The 16602-nt window shown below is 54.6% G+C and overlaps 1 protein-coding gene across 1 annotated transcript in view; it reads left to right on the forward strand.

Annotated features, from left to right (window-relative positions):
• Positions 1–571: 571 nt before the first annotated feature.
• Positions 572–16602, forward strand: part of Lhpp (phospholysine phosphohistidine inorganic pyrophosphate phosphatase) — a 94741-nt gene continuing 78710 nt past the window's right edge. The window contains exons 1-2 of the mRNA XM_077105415.1: positions 572–722; positions 14701–14888. Of these exons, the coding sequence (XP_076961530.1) occupies positions 598–722; positions 14701–14888 (313 nt within the window). The 5' untranslated portion in view covers positions 572–597. The remainder of the gene's footprint in view (positions 723–14700; positions 14889–16602) is intronic.

Consider the following 16602-nt stretch of genomic DNA (forward strand, 5'->3'; position numbering starts at 1 on the left):
TTACTTTTCCCTATATATTAGCACATGAGTATTTTCCATGGTCGATACCTGTCTCCATTTCTGATAACATCATATTTCTTTCAGTACCCATCTTATCCATTTTTGAACAATCCCTATTCTTAAACATTTAATTTTCTTCCAGCTTGTCCTTACACCGCAATCATGGCTTTTGGACTCATTTCCAGAGCACAGGTTCCCAGGCACAGGACTGTCAATCAACAGGTGCGCCACTGGCTGACTGTAGGGCTGTCACTCTGCCCCGGAAGGATGAGAACCCCAGCGAGCGGCGGGTACAGCCAGTTTTCTTTCACTTTCGTTCTTTTCACAGGTACCTTCACAACGACTCAGTCTGCCGTGCCCGGAGTTTTAGGGAGGTTAACTTTCCGAGGGACTTGCTCCCGCTGGATCTGCTCAGAGTCAGGGAAAGACCCGCTCCCGGGAGCGCGGGAGGCGCGCCCGCGCCACCAGCCCCGCCCGCTCGGGCTCGTGCCCGCCCCGGACTACATGTCCCAGGCGCCCTTGCGCGGAGGGCGGGGCCGGACTCTGCGGCCGGTTGGGACGGGGGGGGGGGTGGTGTCCGGGCGCACTCGGGGCGCAATGGCCGCGTGGGGTGATCGGCTGGCTGGTGTGCGCGGGGTGCTGCTCGACATCTCGGGGGTGCTGTACGACAGCGGCGAGGGCGGCGGCGTCCCGATCGCCGGCTCGGTGGAGGCGGTGGCGAGGTGAGTGGGCCGCTGTCCGGCAGGCGGGTACCGGCCCTGCGCTCTGTGGGCGCTGGCGACCCCCAGCAGGGGGCGGGGCTGCCTCCTGGCCCCGCCCCGCCCTGGCCCCGCCCCGCGCTGTGCCTGGCAAGTTAGAGCTGCGCTGTCCAACCCTGCAAGTGGCTGCCCAGCGGGTTGGACTGAGGCTAGTCTGCACTGAGATGTGATATGAGTGTAAAATACAGTACTTTCTGGGTTTCCAAGGTTTAGAGAAATGTAAAGTAGCTCATTAGTATTGTTTTATGGTGATTACGTGTTGGAATGACAGTAATATGACTATGTTAGCATAAGCGTGTGAAATGAATTCCACCTGTTTCTCCTGACGTTTTACTAGAAAAGTTCACATATTCGTCTTACCATGCAATTGTGTCGGACCAAATGGTTTACAGGAGAGGAGGAGGGGGGCATTTGGCCCATCCAGCCTTGCCCTTAGAGGGCACTGCCAGTACCATGGTTGGCACTACCCAGCCTGGGCTTTATAGTTTCCCATGGTGCCCCTGGACAGCACTGCTGTGATGTTAATGGGCGGTTGGGAAGGGCACTTTGCCCAGAACTTAGCCTTCCAGAGTCACTTAGCTAGAACACCCTGACTTGGTGGCTTGATCCCACTGGGACTCAGTTTACCACCCTGTGGATGGCAGTAAAGTGAACCTCTTGGTTGTTCTCAGAGACCTCACCCTATCCATCTGTCTGTGTGGGAGCTGCGGAGATAACAGGGGCCCAAACTATGCTGCGCAGTGAAGTAGACGGTGTTTGGAGTCCTGGGAATGGGGGAAAGGGAGTGCATGTGAAGGGCAGCTCAGATCTAGGAGACACCCAGCCACAGGGTAGGCTCTGTGTGGTTGGAAGTCCAGGGGTAGGTGCTTTCCTGGCTTCCGCTTTATTCTCCTGAACCCAAAGCTTCAGACTAGCTCTGTCACAGGCGAGAGCATCCTGAGGCTGGGGACTGTAGAAATGGAGCAGAGGGCAAGGGCTGTGTTTTAGAGTGAGGAGGCCTCATGTGGGGGAGCAGGAGGCCAGAGCCTCAGTGCTGGGACTGAGGCAGCCGGGGCTCAGGGTCATCAGTGTCTGCAGTAGACTCCGTCACCACAGATTGGTGTAAGTGATGTGAGGAGGGGGACCTGGGAGAGTATGACAGGGGAAGGTGGCTGTGCTAGACAGGAGGCCAGGATGTCTCTGAGGAGAGGTTTTGAGCTGAACCTGAGGGACAAGATGGGGACCGAAGACGTGCCATGTAGGCAGAAGCAGCAGCAGCCGCGAGGCCTGAGGCAGAGAGCATGCCGGGCACAAGGAGTGGCAGGGGCTTGAGGCTGCGGAGCGGGTCTTGCTGCATCCTGAGGGTCGGTTTTATGCAGACTAACATGATCCGATTTATGTTTGAAAGAAATTTAAATGTAAAAGGTGAAAGCATATATGTGCAATGAAAACAGGGAGTGTAAGGAGCCTTTATTTCTGTGCCTCAAATCTACAACAAAAAATCAGCAGCTCAATAGAAACATAGCCAGAGGACATAACAGCTCCCAAGAGAGGAAGCACAGGTTGCTCTGCAAACCTATGAAGGATGCTTAGCCTACTCAGAGAAGAGAAATGCAAATTAAAATGACACCAAGATGCCATTTTTTTAAATCAACTTGACAAAATTGTCAAAAATCAAGAAGTTTGAGAATGAGTTCTCTTGATGAGAGTTTGTGGAAACAGACTCTGCCATCCTGTGCTAGTGGAAGGTCCGTTTGGCACATCAGTCCACTCCTGGGGTTTGCCCTGCCTCACACGAGAAGTGACAAGGGCAAGGTCATTTGTAGCAGTGCCTTTTGAAATAGCAAGAGTGAATTCTCTTCAAATGTGTCAGCCGCGGAGCCTCGCCTCCCTCCCGTCTGCACGTGGAACACTAGCAGCGTAAGGAGTGGGCTCCCCTCCCTGTAGCCACCTTTGGTAATGATAGCAGGCTGCACAGTCACTCACCTTTGGGTGTAAAAGGCAGAAATGCAATAATGTGTTCCTACTGCCATGTTTGCAAAAAGACTCTGCAAGTGTCACTGGAAAGAGTCCCAAAGAGTTCACAGAGAATGGGGGATCTCGACTCAGGACAAGTGCAGTCCTTGACATGAAGGAAAAGAATTTCGGCATGTGTCGCAGGCACAGAGATTTATTTAGGAAAGCAAGGAATGCAAATTCAGGGGAGAATGTAAGCCACCTTGAGTGGGAGATGCACTTGGGGGGACCCAGCTCCTGTTTTAAAGGAAGCTTGGTGAGGGGTGGGTACAGGAAGGTATGACTTCAATCTGGTGATCATGAGATGACTTATGATGACTTGTGTGGTCTGGTCATTTTGGGGATCCTTAGACTGCGTGTGGTCTCATTATCTGATCAATGGACAACTCTGGAAACTTCCCTTAAATTGTTGGTTTCTTAAAATACCATTATCTCCCTTTGTTTAATCTGTTTATTGGTAGATAATAGAATTTACAATAATTCCAAGATCTACAGATTTCCTAGAACTTTAGGAGTGACAGGCCTGGGGGAGAGTGGCTTGAGGAGTGACGGGCCTGGAAAGTTGTATGGAGCCTCAGATTAAAATAACATCTCCTTGTACTTGTTTATGTTTCCTTTCTGTCTTTTTCTTATTTCTTCTGCCTTAGAAGGACACATGCCACTCCAAGTGTGATGAAGAGCTGGGGGGACAAGCCAGGAGGATTGGTCGCTGGGAGGGAGGATGGGAGAAAGTTCATTGTAGACTTTGTATAGCATATTTGTAACCTGTTAAGTGCCATTGTCCTGGATATCAGACCTGAAAACTTAAATTGAGCAACAAATAAGCCACTTGTAACTTTTGAAATAAATACTGTGTTTTGGGGGTAGTAAGTGAATTATTAGAGTGTTTAAAAATACACATGTGAAATATATAAAGTATATATAAACTTTAGATTATGATTTCTGCCTATTTCAATGCCTCTGCATCAATTTTATTGAAATATCCCAGAATTGAAAACTTGGGACTTACTGGATTAAAGGGTTTTTTTTAAAAAAATGAAGCAAATGTATTTCCCATTCAAAGCATTAAATTTAAACTATAAATAACTCTCCCTGACTGCAGTGTGGAGAACGGAGTAGCAGGAGGCAGGTGGCCAGGGGCTAGGGAGCAACCAGGGTGACCAGTTCAGAGACAGTTCAGGTGGCCCAGGAGAGCTGATGAGGCTCAGCTGAGAGAGGACGCAGTCACATGGGGAAGGACATGATTAAAGTAGGACCAATGGACCTGCTGACACCTGGCTATTGTGGGGTCAGGGAGAACATGAAATAGAGGGTGCCTTCCTCATCTGTCTTGAGCACCTGGCAACACAGCAGGGTGGTAGGAGAGTGCATGGGCAGGTGCCCTGGAGGCACAGGTACCCTGAGTCAAGTTCCGGTCCCCAGTGCTCAGGCCATTGTGGTAGACCCCACAATAGTGCAACATTTAAATATCGTTTTCTATGTGATTGATGAAAACTCCTGTTATATATACTTTTAATTCTTTTAAAATCAGGGCTATTTAAAACAAGTTTTTATTAAGGTGACTATACGATTGAAAAGAACTTGTGCACTTCAGAGGCCCCTGTGTCCCTGCCCCTGGGAGACCCCTCTGCTGATTCCTAGTTCTGTGGACTGGTTTGCCTGGCGTGAGCAGTACTTAGATTAACTCATGTGTCTTGTTTCTTTCACTGGTGTTGTTTAGAGATTTGCCCCATATTTATGGCATGTGGTTGTAGATTGTTCGTTCTCATTACTGTGTTTCCCATTTGGGGTTATTATGAGTCTTGCTGCGGGGAATATTCTGGAATGTGTCTTTTGGTGAGCACACGGATACATCCATACGGCATGCAGAGGTGGGAGTGGAAAGGCTGGGCCACAGCCAGGCTCAGCTTTGGGAGATGCTGCCTGAGGGTTCTCCAAAGAGGTGCAGTTTGTATAACAGCTGTGATGTAATAATAGTCCTATAAAATACACCAAAGCCAGCGGTATGGCTGATACAGCTGAAAAGTCCCTGGCTGAAAGTTTATGAGACTGTTTCTGGTGAGGCGACATCATTTGTTCCATCTGAGACGTTTTATCATGTGCTGTCCAGGGCCCCCCGAGAACTGCCTGCCTGGTTTCCCTGCAGCTTCCCGTGTCTCCACACCCCACCTTGGCCCAGTGGAGCCTTCTCAGGTGACCTTTGGGGTTCTCACTGGTTCTCAGTCACACAGACTTCTTGGTGAGGTTGTCACTGCTGGCCCTGAGCAGCTTGTCCTAAAGACCCTGACCCCACACTGTGGTGCTCTTCAGCTCCTCGATTGGCTTGTCAGGGTTAGGGTTCCCACCCAGGCCATGTCCCGTCCCTTCCTGCTCAGGCCCTCTATGCTTGCCTGATGCCTGATGCTTAAAGTGCACCAGGGCCCGGGGCCAGGAGGCCCTCCAGTCAACTGGGTCTGCCCTTGGAGCTTTCCAGGGGCTCCTTTAGGGTCAGGCCCCGCTCACCAAGGGGCACAGCTGCCAGGATCCAGCTGTCCTATGGGTTTCTTTGTGCCCTTCCTCTGTGTCCTCCTTGAAATGCACGGCTCCCTTTGAAGTCCCTTAGGGGCTCACAGGAAGTTCCTGGGGCAAGACCAACTGCCACGCCGGGACAAGCGTGGTGGGGGAGGGACAGGTCTGGGGAGCACATGCCTCCACCTCCATAGCAGACCCCCAGCATGTCCTTATGCTGTGAGTCTAGGAGGCAGTAACTTGCTGTCCCCACTTCTTCTCCTGCATTTTCTGTAGTGACAGGTACCCTCAGAGTTTCTGAAAGATTCCCACTTATTGGGGGACAGAAAGCACACAGAGAGTGCAAACTCAGCTTTCGAAATAAGATGGACGCTCCCCTTTCCAAGGTGAGGGCTGAGGCTCACAGATTCAAAAAGGGGCTGGATTCCCCCATTCATTCATTGGTTTGGCTACTCAGACACTTTACGCCGAGTGACCACTTTCACTCTCCCAAGAACACCCTCTGGGTGCTGGGCATTTTGGTGGTGAACAAGGTGGCTGGACACCTAGGCCCTGGTCAAGGCAACGTGGCGGAGCAGGGAGATCAGCAGTGAAGGGCATGTGCCCAGAGAGGATGGCGTGTCAGCTGGAGAGACCTTGAGCCAGCCACAGCCCAATCTCGCAGATCCCGCGAGGTATGAGCTGGGATAGGAGATGCCCAGGATCTAAGAGCTGTCCAGAGGGAGGAACAGGAGGCCCAAGCCTCCCTAGTCCTCCCCGGCAGCTCTGGGTCCCCAGGCTGCCTGCTCCTTTCTGGAGCTGCTCTAGGACTGGTGGGCGGGTCTGGACATCTGTACCTGGCCTGGGTTCCCCGCAGGCCTTTATTAGAGCCCATTCTTGGGCGGAGTGGGCTCCCCGAGGGGAGCCTTTCAGAGGCAGGGCCCAGCACAGCGGGGGACTGCAGCACAAAGGCACACACTACTGGCCCTGGATGATGGCCCCCGAGACATCTGCATGTGAAAGGCAGTGGACATTTACAGCATCCTGTCCCAGGCCACTAAAGCACATCTGCCAGGGGGCCCAAGCCATCGGAAGGAAGCAGGGTCAACCTCAGCCAGGACAGCCTCATAAAGCAATTCCTACCCCCACCGTCCCACAGCCCTGGTGCCCAGCCTTGTAGGTGGTGCCTCTCAATCCCCAGTGTGACCAGAAGCCTTGGGGACCCTGTTAAAATGCAGGTGCTCCCAGCAGGTTGTAGAGCAGGGACGGACCAGGGCCAGGGACCTTGGTCTGAATCGAGCCTCTCTTAACTTCTAGGACCACCTGGTCAATGCTCTGCTGCCCTGGCACTATCTAGCCTTGGGAACACAGGTCCTTGGCAGTAATAGTAGTAACAGGGACTGTGGCCGCTGGCTGGAGCTTCCCCTGCAGGCCCGCATCTCAGCCCACCTGGGGGACAGCACCATCCAGGGCCCTGGAGGTGTGACCCGGACTTGCCTCAGCCAGCAGGAGCTTTCCTGGAGCAGCCAGGACCTTGGACAAGGGGTGTTTACCAAGACTGTGCTGTCACTTTCGGTGCCCTTTACTGTTAGCGGGTGGCTGCGTTGTCTTCCGAGATGGGGGTGGTGGCCTGGGCCAGCAGGTGTGCTCCTTGTCCTGGGCTCCCTGTGTTCTGTTTCGTAATGTCAACATTGAGGTTTCACAATATAAGTCTTGCAAATGCTCCCAGGAGCCCATGAATATAGAGAAAAGTCCAAGTCCTCCCTCCCTGGCCCCAGCACTATCACTGCCCTAGGGTGACATAGCGGCTCCCTCTAGCCCTTCTCCATTGTGTTCCCTGAAAGCACAGAAGATTTTGAGACTCTGTCCCCCATCCTCCAATCATATGTAGCCCCCTGAGCAGCTGCCATCACCCGGCTCTGCCCCACCCTCCCCTCCCTGCTCAAGGAACGTGCAAGGTTCATGGGTCCCCAGAGGCTGGAGACCCCGTGAAGTCTCCCCAAGCCAGGGACTCTGACCTCTATTAGCCTCAGAGCATTTATCCACCAAGTGAAATTTGGAGAACTCCAAAATTAAATGAAAAAAACAAGAAACAGTGTTTGAATAGAGTATATTTTTTGAGTTCAAATCTATGTTTATTATGAGGTCAATCAATGAAAAGCATGAAAGTGTTTTAAAGAATGACAGTTCGGAGGTCCAGGGAGCACGCTCACAGCACAGTTGGGGGGGGGGGGGCAGTGTGCTCAGCGGGATTGTGGCATCCTCCGCAGCTGTGAGAAGAAACAGGGTAGCTCCATTTGGAATCCGTATGAGTTCATATGACATAAAAGTTGTATATACTAAATGAAAAGATACAGAACAATGTAATGTGCATAAACATCAATTTGTACAATTTTGTTGTTACTTATGTTTGCTGGTGTAGATGTGTGTCTTTTTACAATACAGTTCTCACGAGAACCCTATCTGAAGCCACTATAACTGCCTTGTTGTATCCATGAGGAGCCTGAGGTTGGAGAGGGTTAGGTGACAAGTGGCAGGCCATGAAGGGAGGAGGTGTGGACACTCCCTGCCTTTGCAGTGCCTGGCCCTGGCACTCAGGGACAACTGGCTGTGGCTGGGTTTGCAGGGCTTGCAAGTCTGGGGAGTCCCCTTGAGTGTCCCTGCCTGCTCCGAGGTTCCCTGTGCCCCTCTGGGCCTCAGTCCCTTGCTCCCTGAAGCGAGCTGCTCAGGTGAGAAGCTCGGCCTCCCCTGGCTTGCAGATTCCGGTGCACTTGATTCTAAATGGTGTTTTCTAATCACTGTGAATCCATGTTCTGACTTTGGCCTGACCCTGGGGTCCGAGCTCCGTGGCTGGGGCGCCATCGAGAGCCTGCTGGAGGGTGTTCTGCAGGCAGGGAAGCAGGCCCAGCCAGGCGGGTGTTTCGGGTGTTTCGTAAGGGAGCTGGCTGGGGGCCTGACTCTGCCTGCTTGACCTCATCAGTGTCCTGCTGAGGTCACTGGCTGGCTGGTGCACACGGAGAGACCCTGCTTCTGTGTCCTTGCTGCTCCTTTCTCGGTTCAGACTTTGGACTTTGATGACACCAGGGTGTGCACTGCTGCCCAGCAGTGTCTCATGGAGTACAGGGAGGGCCCTGGCATGGAGTAGCTGGCTGGCGGCCTAGCAGGGGGCTGCCCTTCTGGCGGCCAGTGGAAGGAGGAGGAGGAGGAGGAAGGTGTTGCAGGCCCAGCTGAGTGCCTGGCCCTGGCCACCATCAGTGTGGTGATGGTGTTCAGGTGTTGATGGTGCTGCCAGCCAGCAAGAGACTCACGGTGTCCTTTCTGGGCCAGCCTTGGCTGTGTCTGCTTCATGCAGCCCTGGGAGGCTGGGCAGTGCTTTTGCCCCATTTCAGTGCTGGCACACAAGGATCCCAAGAGTCTGGCCATGGGTGCACCTTTCTGTGGCTGCCCCTGACACAAGTGGAGGCCCATGGAGGGAGGACCAGGCCCCTGCCCACACCACTGTGGCTGTCCCTGGGTCATGCCAATAGCTGTCTTTTTCCACTGAGTCTGTTTATAGGCTCCCGATTGACTTTCTGTTTTAAAATCCTGCGTTCTCAGAGTTCACTTCTCCAGGTGTGTTTTCTATCTCTGCTGCTGTCTGAAGGGCATTGAGCGAGGGTCTCAGAACCACAGGGAGTGGCCCTGCTGAGGAAGCTCCTCGGGGGCTGCCACCTACCTTAGTTTCACAGTGTTTCCCCTGAGGTGCTGGTAACGTCTCCCAGGACACTGAGGCAGGTGCGTATCTCTGTGCCCTGCTCCCATTTCAGTGACCCGCAGGAGCCTCCCTCACAGAGCAGGTGAGGTCTGAGGTGTGGCAGGAAGGTGGAAGGTGCTCGGGAAGTGGAAGCTTCCTTGTGTGAACTGCTTGGGTTCTAGGTGGGCCATCAGATCTGGAGTTTGTATCATCTAGATGCTTCTCCCAGTACCGCATCCAGCATGCTGGTCACTAAGTACCATGCCAGATGCATCTGGGCAGAATTCTAGAGGGCCTCCAGGCCACCTTGGGCAGGAGAAACGTGTTTCTCCCTGCCAGTATCAGACCCCATGAACCCTTGAGCTTCCCTGTCCCAAACTCCAGCTTTGTATTGTGGACCAGGCAGCACATCCCAGCCCCTTGGTGGCACTGCTCCCCGTATGCAGGTCCTTGTGGCCCTTCTCAGCAGCTCCTTGCAGCCCGGAGGCCCTCTTGAGCTCGGTTAGCCTAGGTCACCCAGGCCTGTGTGCTGCCCTCCATAGTCCTATCCCACCCAGTTGCCCATGTTGGTAAAGCAAGGCCTTGGTCACTGAGGTCATGGGCAGCCATGTCCCAGGACTCCCCAGTGCTCCCTCACTCAGTGGTTCCTGTGACACCTGTTCTGTGGCACCAGGCATGGTGGGTGCTGAATAGGACACAGCCCTGACCCTCCGGAGCCCAGAGCGGGTGGAAGTCGTGGGGACACCTTCAGCCGAGCTGGAGGTGGGTGGACTGTGTCGGGGCAAGGCGGGGTCAGAGTTCCTGGGGAAGATCTCACTCCAGGCCTTGAGGGAAAGCAGGATTTGACTCTGGGCCTCGGGTTGGACGGAAGTGACAATCCAGGGCAGGGTGGGGAGGAGGGGGCCCGGGGAAGGGGCCTGGGTGGCTCTGTCCCTGGCAGCCTCCTCACCCCCACCCAGCCTCCCCTTTGCCCTCCAGGTAGAGCCCCTGGCTTCCCTGTCCTCGGCAAGCTGGAGAGGGCAGGCTGTTGAGCCGTCCCAAGGTCACTCAGGATGTCCAATAATTGTCCTAACACTTTACCTGCCACGGAACAATAATGAGAGGGTTTTCATTATTTTCGGGTGAGCGCTCCTGGCAGATGCCGACAGCCAGCAGATGTGTAAAGTCCGAGGTGATTTGTAAAGGACTGCCTCATCTGAAGCTCGGTAATTGCACCAGGCGACGTTGTCACTCAGAGGCGCGTCCTGGCCTGCTAGGATGAGGTAAAGGTCAGTTCAAAGATCCAGTTTGGACCAGAAAGTGGGGCGGTCCCCACCCCCAGGAGCTCCTGGGGTTAGTGCGCCAGGGCACCAGCCAGGGCCTTGGAAGGGCCATCTGGGCAGCCAGGACCCTGCAGGAGGCCCCTTTTCTCCCAGGTTCTTGGCACTGGGGTTGGGGACAGTAGCCCGTCTGGAGCTGGCCTGCTGCAGCCGTAGTTCCTCTTTGCGGAGACTGCCTTGCCACTCTCTGGGAGCTGGGCCAGGCCTGGCCTTCCCTGCGGGGCTCCTTGTCTGTCGGTCTGCTCGGGCAGCCCGCTGGATCCCACTGTCCGCAAGGGTGGCTTCAGTAACACACGCTTGTTTTTCCACAGTTCTGGAGGCTGCAGGTCCCAGCCCAGGGAGTCAGCATGGCTGCTGTCTGGCCAGGGCCTCCTGTGTCCCCAGGAAAGAGCAAGAGGAAGTGCGCAGGGCTCTCAGGGGCCTCTTCTCATGAGGACAGCAGTCCTGTCACATCAGGACGCCACTCCTGATTCGGTTTCACCTGAACCACACCCTTGTCCTCCTAGGCACTGGCTCCCGACAGCCACATCGAGGGTCAGGGCTTCAGCACGTGAATTTTGGGGGACACATTTAGTCCATAGCATAAGCCACTCAGGGCCTCACTTTGGTGCTGGACCCCAAGTCACCCTGCCTGTCCCTCGGGCACACATAGGGGGCAGCTGAGGCACTGTCTCCCGGCTTTAGGACACCTGCGGCAGAGCTGGGCCTGCAGGGTCCCTCCCAGGGCACTGGGCTTCCACCTGAGGGTCCTGGTGGTCTTGCCCTCCTGGGCAAGGGCGCATGCCTGCCACCACAGACCCTGGGGGCTCACGGCTTTGTCTCCACAGGCTGGGTGACCTGGGTCAGCTCAGCCCCAGCGCCTCTGTGTTTTCTTCTCTGGAGGGAGGGGTGGTTGTCCCAGGCCCCTTTCCTCGCTGCATTGCTGCTTAGTGTGGGTGCCTGCGAGCCAGGTGCCTGGGCCCGGGCATGAGTGTGAGGGACAGCAAACCACCTCTGCCCCCGAGCCCCTGCAGGGTTGTGTTCATGTCACCGTCTTCACAATCATGGTGACTGCTTTTATTAATTTTAGTAGTTTAAAATAATGAAGAGTCCACCTAGTACTGGTCCCAGGTGGCCAGACAGAACCCATAGTGACACATCAGAAGGGGACATGGTGGCACAAATGGACAGGACTCTGAGGGAAGGCAGTGCTTATGTGTCTCCCACTGGATTCTTTAGGACAGATACAACTCCAATAAAACTTGTGCTTTGATTTAGAAAGTGTGAATTTCAGACGAACTTACGTTGCTGTTTCCAAGGAGTCCTGGGCGTGACGGTCCCAGAGTGAGTTGAGCTCCCTCCCAACCACATCTGAAGTTGTGTGTGGAGTGACAGATGTGAGGTGCTGCCATCTCACTGTCACACCGATTGCTCACTGTTCTGAGAAGGTCACATCATCATTCATTAGGAGTAATTGGTCCCCTGGGACCCCCTGCACTTCTTCCCTCAACTGCTCCATTAACTTGGGTGTGAATCACACATTCCAGGCGCCAATCAATGGAGATCTATCCACAGTGTACAAGGTGATGCTATTAGTTTCAATATATTAACTGCCTAATTTAAAAATAAAAAGCTAGCTTTATGAAGGGCAATTAACCACTGAGTGTAATTGATCATTCATAAACCCCTGATTAGGAAAGGCAAATAGTAAGAAAGGAACGAGTCACCTGAGCGAGGAAGACCGCGGGGTTGGCGTCTCCACTGTGCAGATTTCTGCCCAGCTTGCCCTGGCCGCCGGCTGAGAGGGTCTGGAGGTGCCCTGCAGCCGGCCTGCCTCTGTCGGGCCTCTCCTTACAGGAGAAGCCCGGAGGTGGGGGAGTGGTTCAGCAAAAGCTCCTGGAGGGCCTGCTATGGGCTGGCCCTGGGCGAGCTGCAGAGAGCAGAGCGGGCCTTGTCCCGAGCCTGTGGAGCCTGTAGGTCATGGAGAAGGACAAAGAACAAGCAGATAAATTGGACGACTGGAGACGTCGATGTGATAGAGAAAAGGGCACGATGCTAGAGGTGGTGGGGTGGGAGAACAGGGGACACTGGGCCAAGGCCTGCCACTCTTGCCACTTGCTGTCACTGCCAACAGGGCTGTCTTTGGAGCCCCCTTCCCCCTGTCTGCTCAGTGGTCCTCCACTCTGGCCTCTCTCCCCAGCATCCCTTCCTTCTGTGCCCCCCTGAGCACTGGGGCACACTTGCCTGCCCGCGGCTGGCTCTCCTCCTCCACTCGGCCTGCAGGCCATCCTTGGCCTGGTCTTCCAGGACTCTCCTCCAAGACTCCCAGGGAACACGAGCTTTCTCCCCCCGTGGGAGGGCTCTGGGAGCACCCATTTCCTGGTCCCCATCCATGCGTCCTAGGATCCCTATGGGATTAAAGAGAGAATCGCCTGTATCCCCAGAGTCTCGGTCAAGAGAGGAACAGAAAGCCCTAGACCTGCCTGGGACCCAGCTTCCTCACTTGCCAGCCTCCCCCTGGGTTGAGTGGCTCTTGTTGGGGTCTCGCTTATCCACGGCCAGCTGATCTCAAGCCACATTTCCAAGAACTGGGTCCAATCCATGTGTGACCTCTGAACTCCTTTGACTGGAGCTACATCTGCAAAATCAGAACTTGAGCACATTCCTTCTCTAGATGTACATTTATTAACAAATTGTAAATTATGCACTGAACACTGTATTAATATATACAGCTGGGAAGGCTCTGTGAGGAATCAGGAGGTTTTAGAGACCAGGAGATGGATGTGTTTAGGGACCCGACTGAGATGGGGGCTAAGTGGCCATTAGCAGATCCAGCTAATTTTTCTAGGGTTTTTGTTGCTGTTGTTTGTAGTACTAGGATTGAACCCAGGGCACCCTACCACTAAGTTTCATCCCAGCCCTTTTAATTTTTTAATTGAGATAGAGTCTAAGTTGCTGAGGTGCGCCTCAAACTTGTGATCCTCATGCTTCAGCCTCCCAAATTGCAGGGAATTGCAGGTGTGCACCGCCACGCCCACTTTGCTAGGGTTTCTTAAAAAGTGCCTTTCTGAACTTTAGAATTGCAGCCCTGGGTCCTTCACATGAGGCTACACTGTGACTCTGAGCAGATGCTGATATGACTTCTCCCTGGGGCTGGAGGGCGGGGCCCAGGCTTGTCCAGGGCAGTGTGATCTGGGCCAGGGAGCCAGAGCAGGGCAGGCTACACCCTCTCAGGCTAGCGCTGCCTTTGTGTGTGCAGCCTCTTCCTGCGCGCTGGTCCCTTGCTGAGGGAGACCAGCCTCTCCACACCGTCTCCTTGGGCAGATGGGTCTCCCATGGGTCGTCTCCCAGTGTCCACTCTTTCCTGTGCAGGGCGGCCTCTCCACCTCGTGGCTGGCGTCTTGCCTTCCCACGGGTGTCAACCCCAGGGAGGCCTCCTCTGGCCTTCCTGCCCCAGAAGGGAATTGCCCATCCCCTGTGGCCCCCCACCCCGCCCTACCCCGATTACTGCCAGCCTCCCACCCACCCTGGAGAAGGGACCTTGCCTTGTGTACAGCTGCAGCCCAGCGTGCAGCACTTAGTAGGCCCTCAGGAAGCACTTGGTAAGTGCTTGTGTGTAGGAGGTTGGATGGCATTTCATTAGGAGCCTCTAGTAATCTGCCTGTGGCTTTGCCTCTGGAGGACTTGGCCAAGTGCAGCCGGAACGCAGCAGGGTTGCTGTGGTGGCCATCGGGAAGGATGGGGGTGCTCTGCCATTGGTGGAGACTCGGGGCGCACTTCCTTGGTGCTGGGTTTGCTCGGGCCACGCTCCTGTCTGTCCACCTGGAGCCATCCATTGCTCTGGTGATTGTGTCGGGTCACCCCTCCTCACTGACAGCCGTGAGGAGACAAACCTCCACCCGGTCCCTCTGCCTTTGCCCTTTTGGGGAAATGTGGACCCCAAGACAATAAGGCTGGATGTACAGAACTCAGAGGCCGGGTGGAAATGCTGTGTGGAAAGGCACAGAGAAATAGCTCTGCCATTCCCAGGTGGCCTCCGGCCAGGCCGAGGGGAAGTGCTGAGTGGGATCGGGGATGGAATCAGCACAGGTGCAGAGGCGTGAGACCCAGGTCAAGGTGCGGAGATGTGTCCAAGGTCAAGGGGTGAGTGCGTCCCAGGTACAGGGAGAGGTACAGGAAGAGAAGGGGGAGCCCTGGGGAGTCTGGGTGTGTCAAGTCCAGAGAGGGTGGACAGGAGACAGCGGGCCATGTCTGAGGTGCCCCGTGAGGGTCTGCTCCAGGTCAGAAACCTCAGCCTGAGCACACCTGGGGTCAGTCAGGACCACCCCTGGTCCCACAGTGACCTGGTCTGTTTGGGGGCCTCGTCAGTCACCCTTGGAGAAGTGCCACACTGCGCCTCTGACACCACCCGCCATCTCCCTCACCGCAGACTGAAGCGGTCCCGGCTGAAGCTGAGGTTCTGCACCAACGAGTCCCAGAAGTCCCGGGGAGAGCTGGTGGCACTGCTTCGGCGCCTGGGATTTGACATCTCCCAGGAGGAGGTGACTGCCCCGGCACCCGCGACCTGTCAGGTCCTGAAGGAGCGAGGCCTGCGCCCTCACCTGCTCGTCCACGAAGGTAGGCCTGCTGGACCCTGGGACCTTCTGGGGGTCGGGAAGGTGTCCTCTGGGCAGGTTGAGGGCTGGGAAGAGGGTCCCCAGGCTCACCTGGGCCCTGCCAAGGGAAGGGCCAGAGCTGACTACTGGTTCCTGCCATGACACTCATGGGCCAGTGGGGCGGAGACCTCATGGGGGTAAGTTAGGACCGGGGCCCACCCATCCCCCGTTGGCAGAGGGTCACTAGAGGTCACTCCAGATAGTTCTGGAAGGAACTGGCATCCCTGGATCTAACTGGTCCAAAGGGCCGGGGAGTTGACCAGGGACAACAGAGAGCTGGGTGCAGCCTTCCGGAGTACGGCACCCACGGCCCTGGACCGTGTCTGCCACGGCCAGTCTGCTCTTTGGTGCCACTTGTGGATGGCTGGAGGAACCGGGTTTGCATCCTGATTTCAGTCTGAATGCAAGACAGAGCCCCTTGGACCCTCATTGCAGGAACTTTTGGGGACAAAGCCAAGGAGCAATATGATCTGGTGCCTTCTGAATACTTAAAAAGCCAGAGATAGTAGCAGGGCCCTGGAATTCAAGACACCTCTGTCCTCCATGGAGTGCTCTTCCTTGCTTCCTTTGGACTTGGTTTTGATTTCTACAAACCCCTGGGCAGAGACAAGCTTCTTTTCTCCTTCCCAAGGCAGGAGTGGGGGCTCTCAGAGGTGCAGGGGGCCCCCCGGAAGGCCCAAGGGTTGAATTCATAGCTCAAGGAAGGGCCGTCTGCCCAGCCTTTAGAAATCCTGTCCCTCGGAGTCCTTTCTCTGGAAACTAGGATCCCTGCCAGGGTCTTTAGAACTTGGTCCTCAAAGAAAGGAGACTGAAGAAATTCTGTCTCCCTGGACCCCAGAAAAGGGCTTGTGGACATGGGGGTGGGTGTGGAGGTGGCAGGAGCAGAGGGAAATACAGCGTTTGCCTCGATGGCGGCACTGAGCGAGGCTGAGCATTGGAAGGAGCAGGGAGCGGAGCCGGGGCAGGCTGGAGGGGGCGTCCTGCCTCTGTTTCCCGTGCGCGTAGCTGCGTCTTCAAACTGGGATTTTTTTTTTTTAATTCAAGTATTATTGATGATGGATTTCCCCCCCTAATGTTTTATTATGGAAACTTTCAAATATTTAGTAAAGCTCAAAGAATTTTACTGCAACTATTTTTATACCCATCTGCTAGATTTTGTCAGTGACTCTTCCCTGTGTGTCTGTCCATCCCTCTGTTCACCTGTCTGTGTTATATTTTGAAGTCATTTCCTAGTAAATGGCAGACATTGGTAAACTTCCCCAAAGTGCTTTAACCTATTATTAACTAGCATTCAGTATTTATTTGTGGCTTTTCTGTTGATGCAAAATTCACATACAAGGAAATACTCAAACCTCAGGTAGACTTGTGCTCTTTCAACAAGTGCATGTACCTTTGTGTCCCAGTGTCTCCAACCTGCAGGGCATGGGGACGCATGCTTGCAATCCCAGCTACTTGAGAGGCTGAGGCAGGAGGATTGCAGGTTCCAGGCCACCCTGGGCAGCTTAGAGACCCTGTCTCAAAATAAAACAATAAAGAGGCTAGGGGATGTAGCTCAGTGGTAGCGCATCCCTGTGCTCAGTGCTCAGTACACACACACACACACACACACACACACAGGTCTATAACATTACCGTCACCAGAAAGTCCCCATGCCTTTCCCAGTCAGTCCCTAGTCC

The sequence above is a fragment of the Callospermophilus lateralis genome, chromosome 15 (genome assembly GCF_048772815.1).
Source record: "Callospermophilus lateralis isolate mCalLat2 chromosome 15, mCalLat2.hap1, whole genome shotgun sequence".
In the NCBI taxonomy this organism is placed as follows: Eukaryota; Metazoa; Chordata; class Mammalia; order Rodentia; family Sciuridae; genus Callospermophilus; species Callospermophilus lateralis.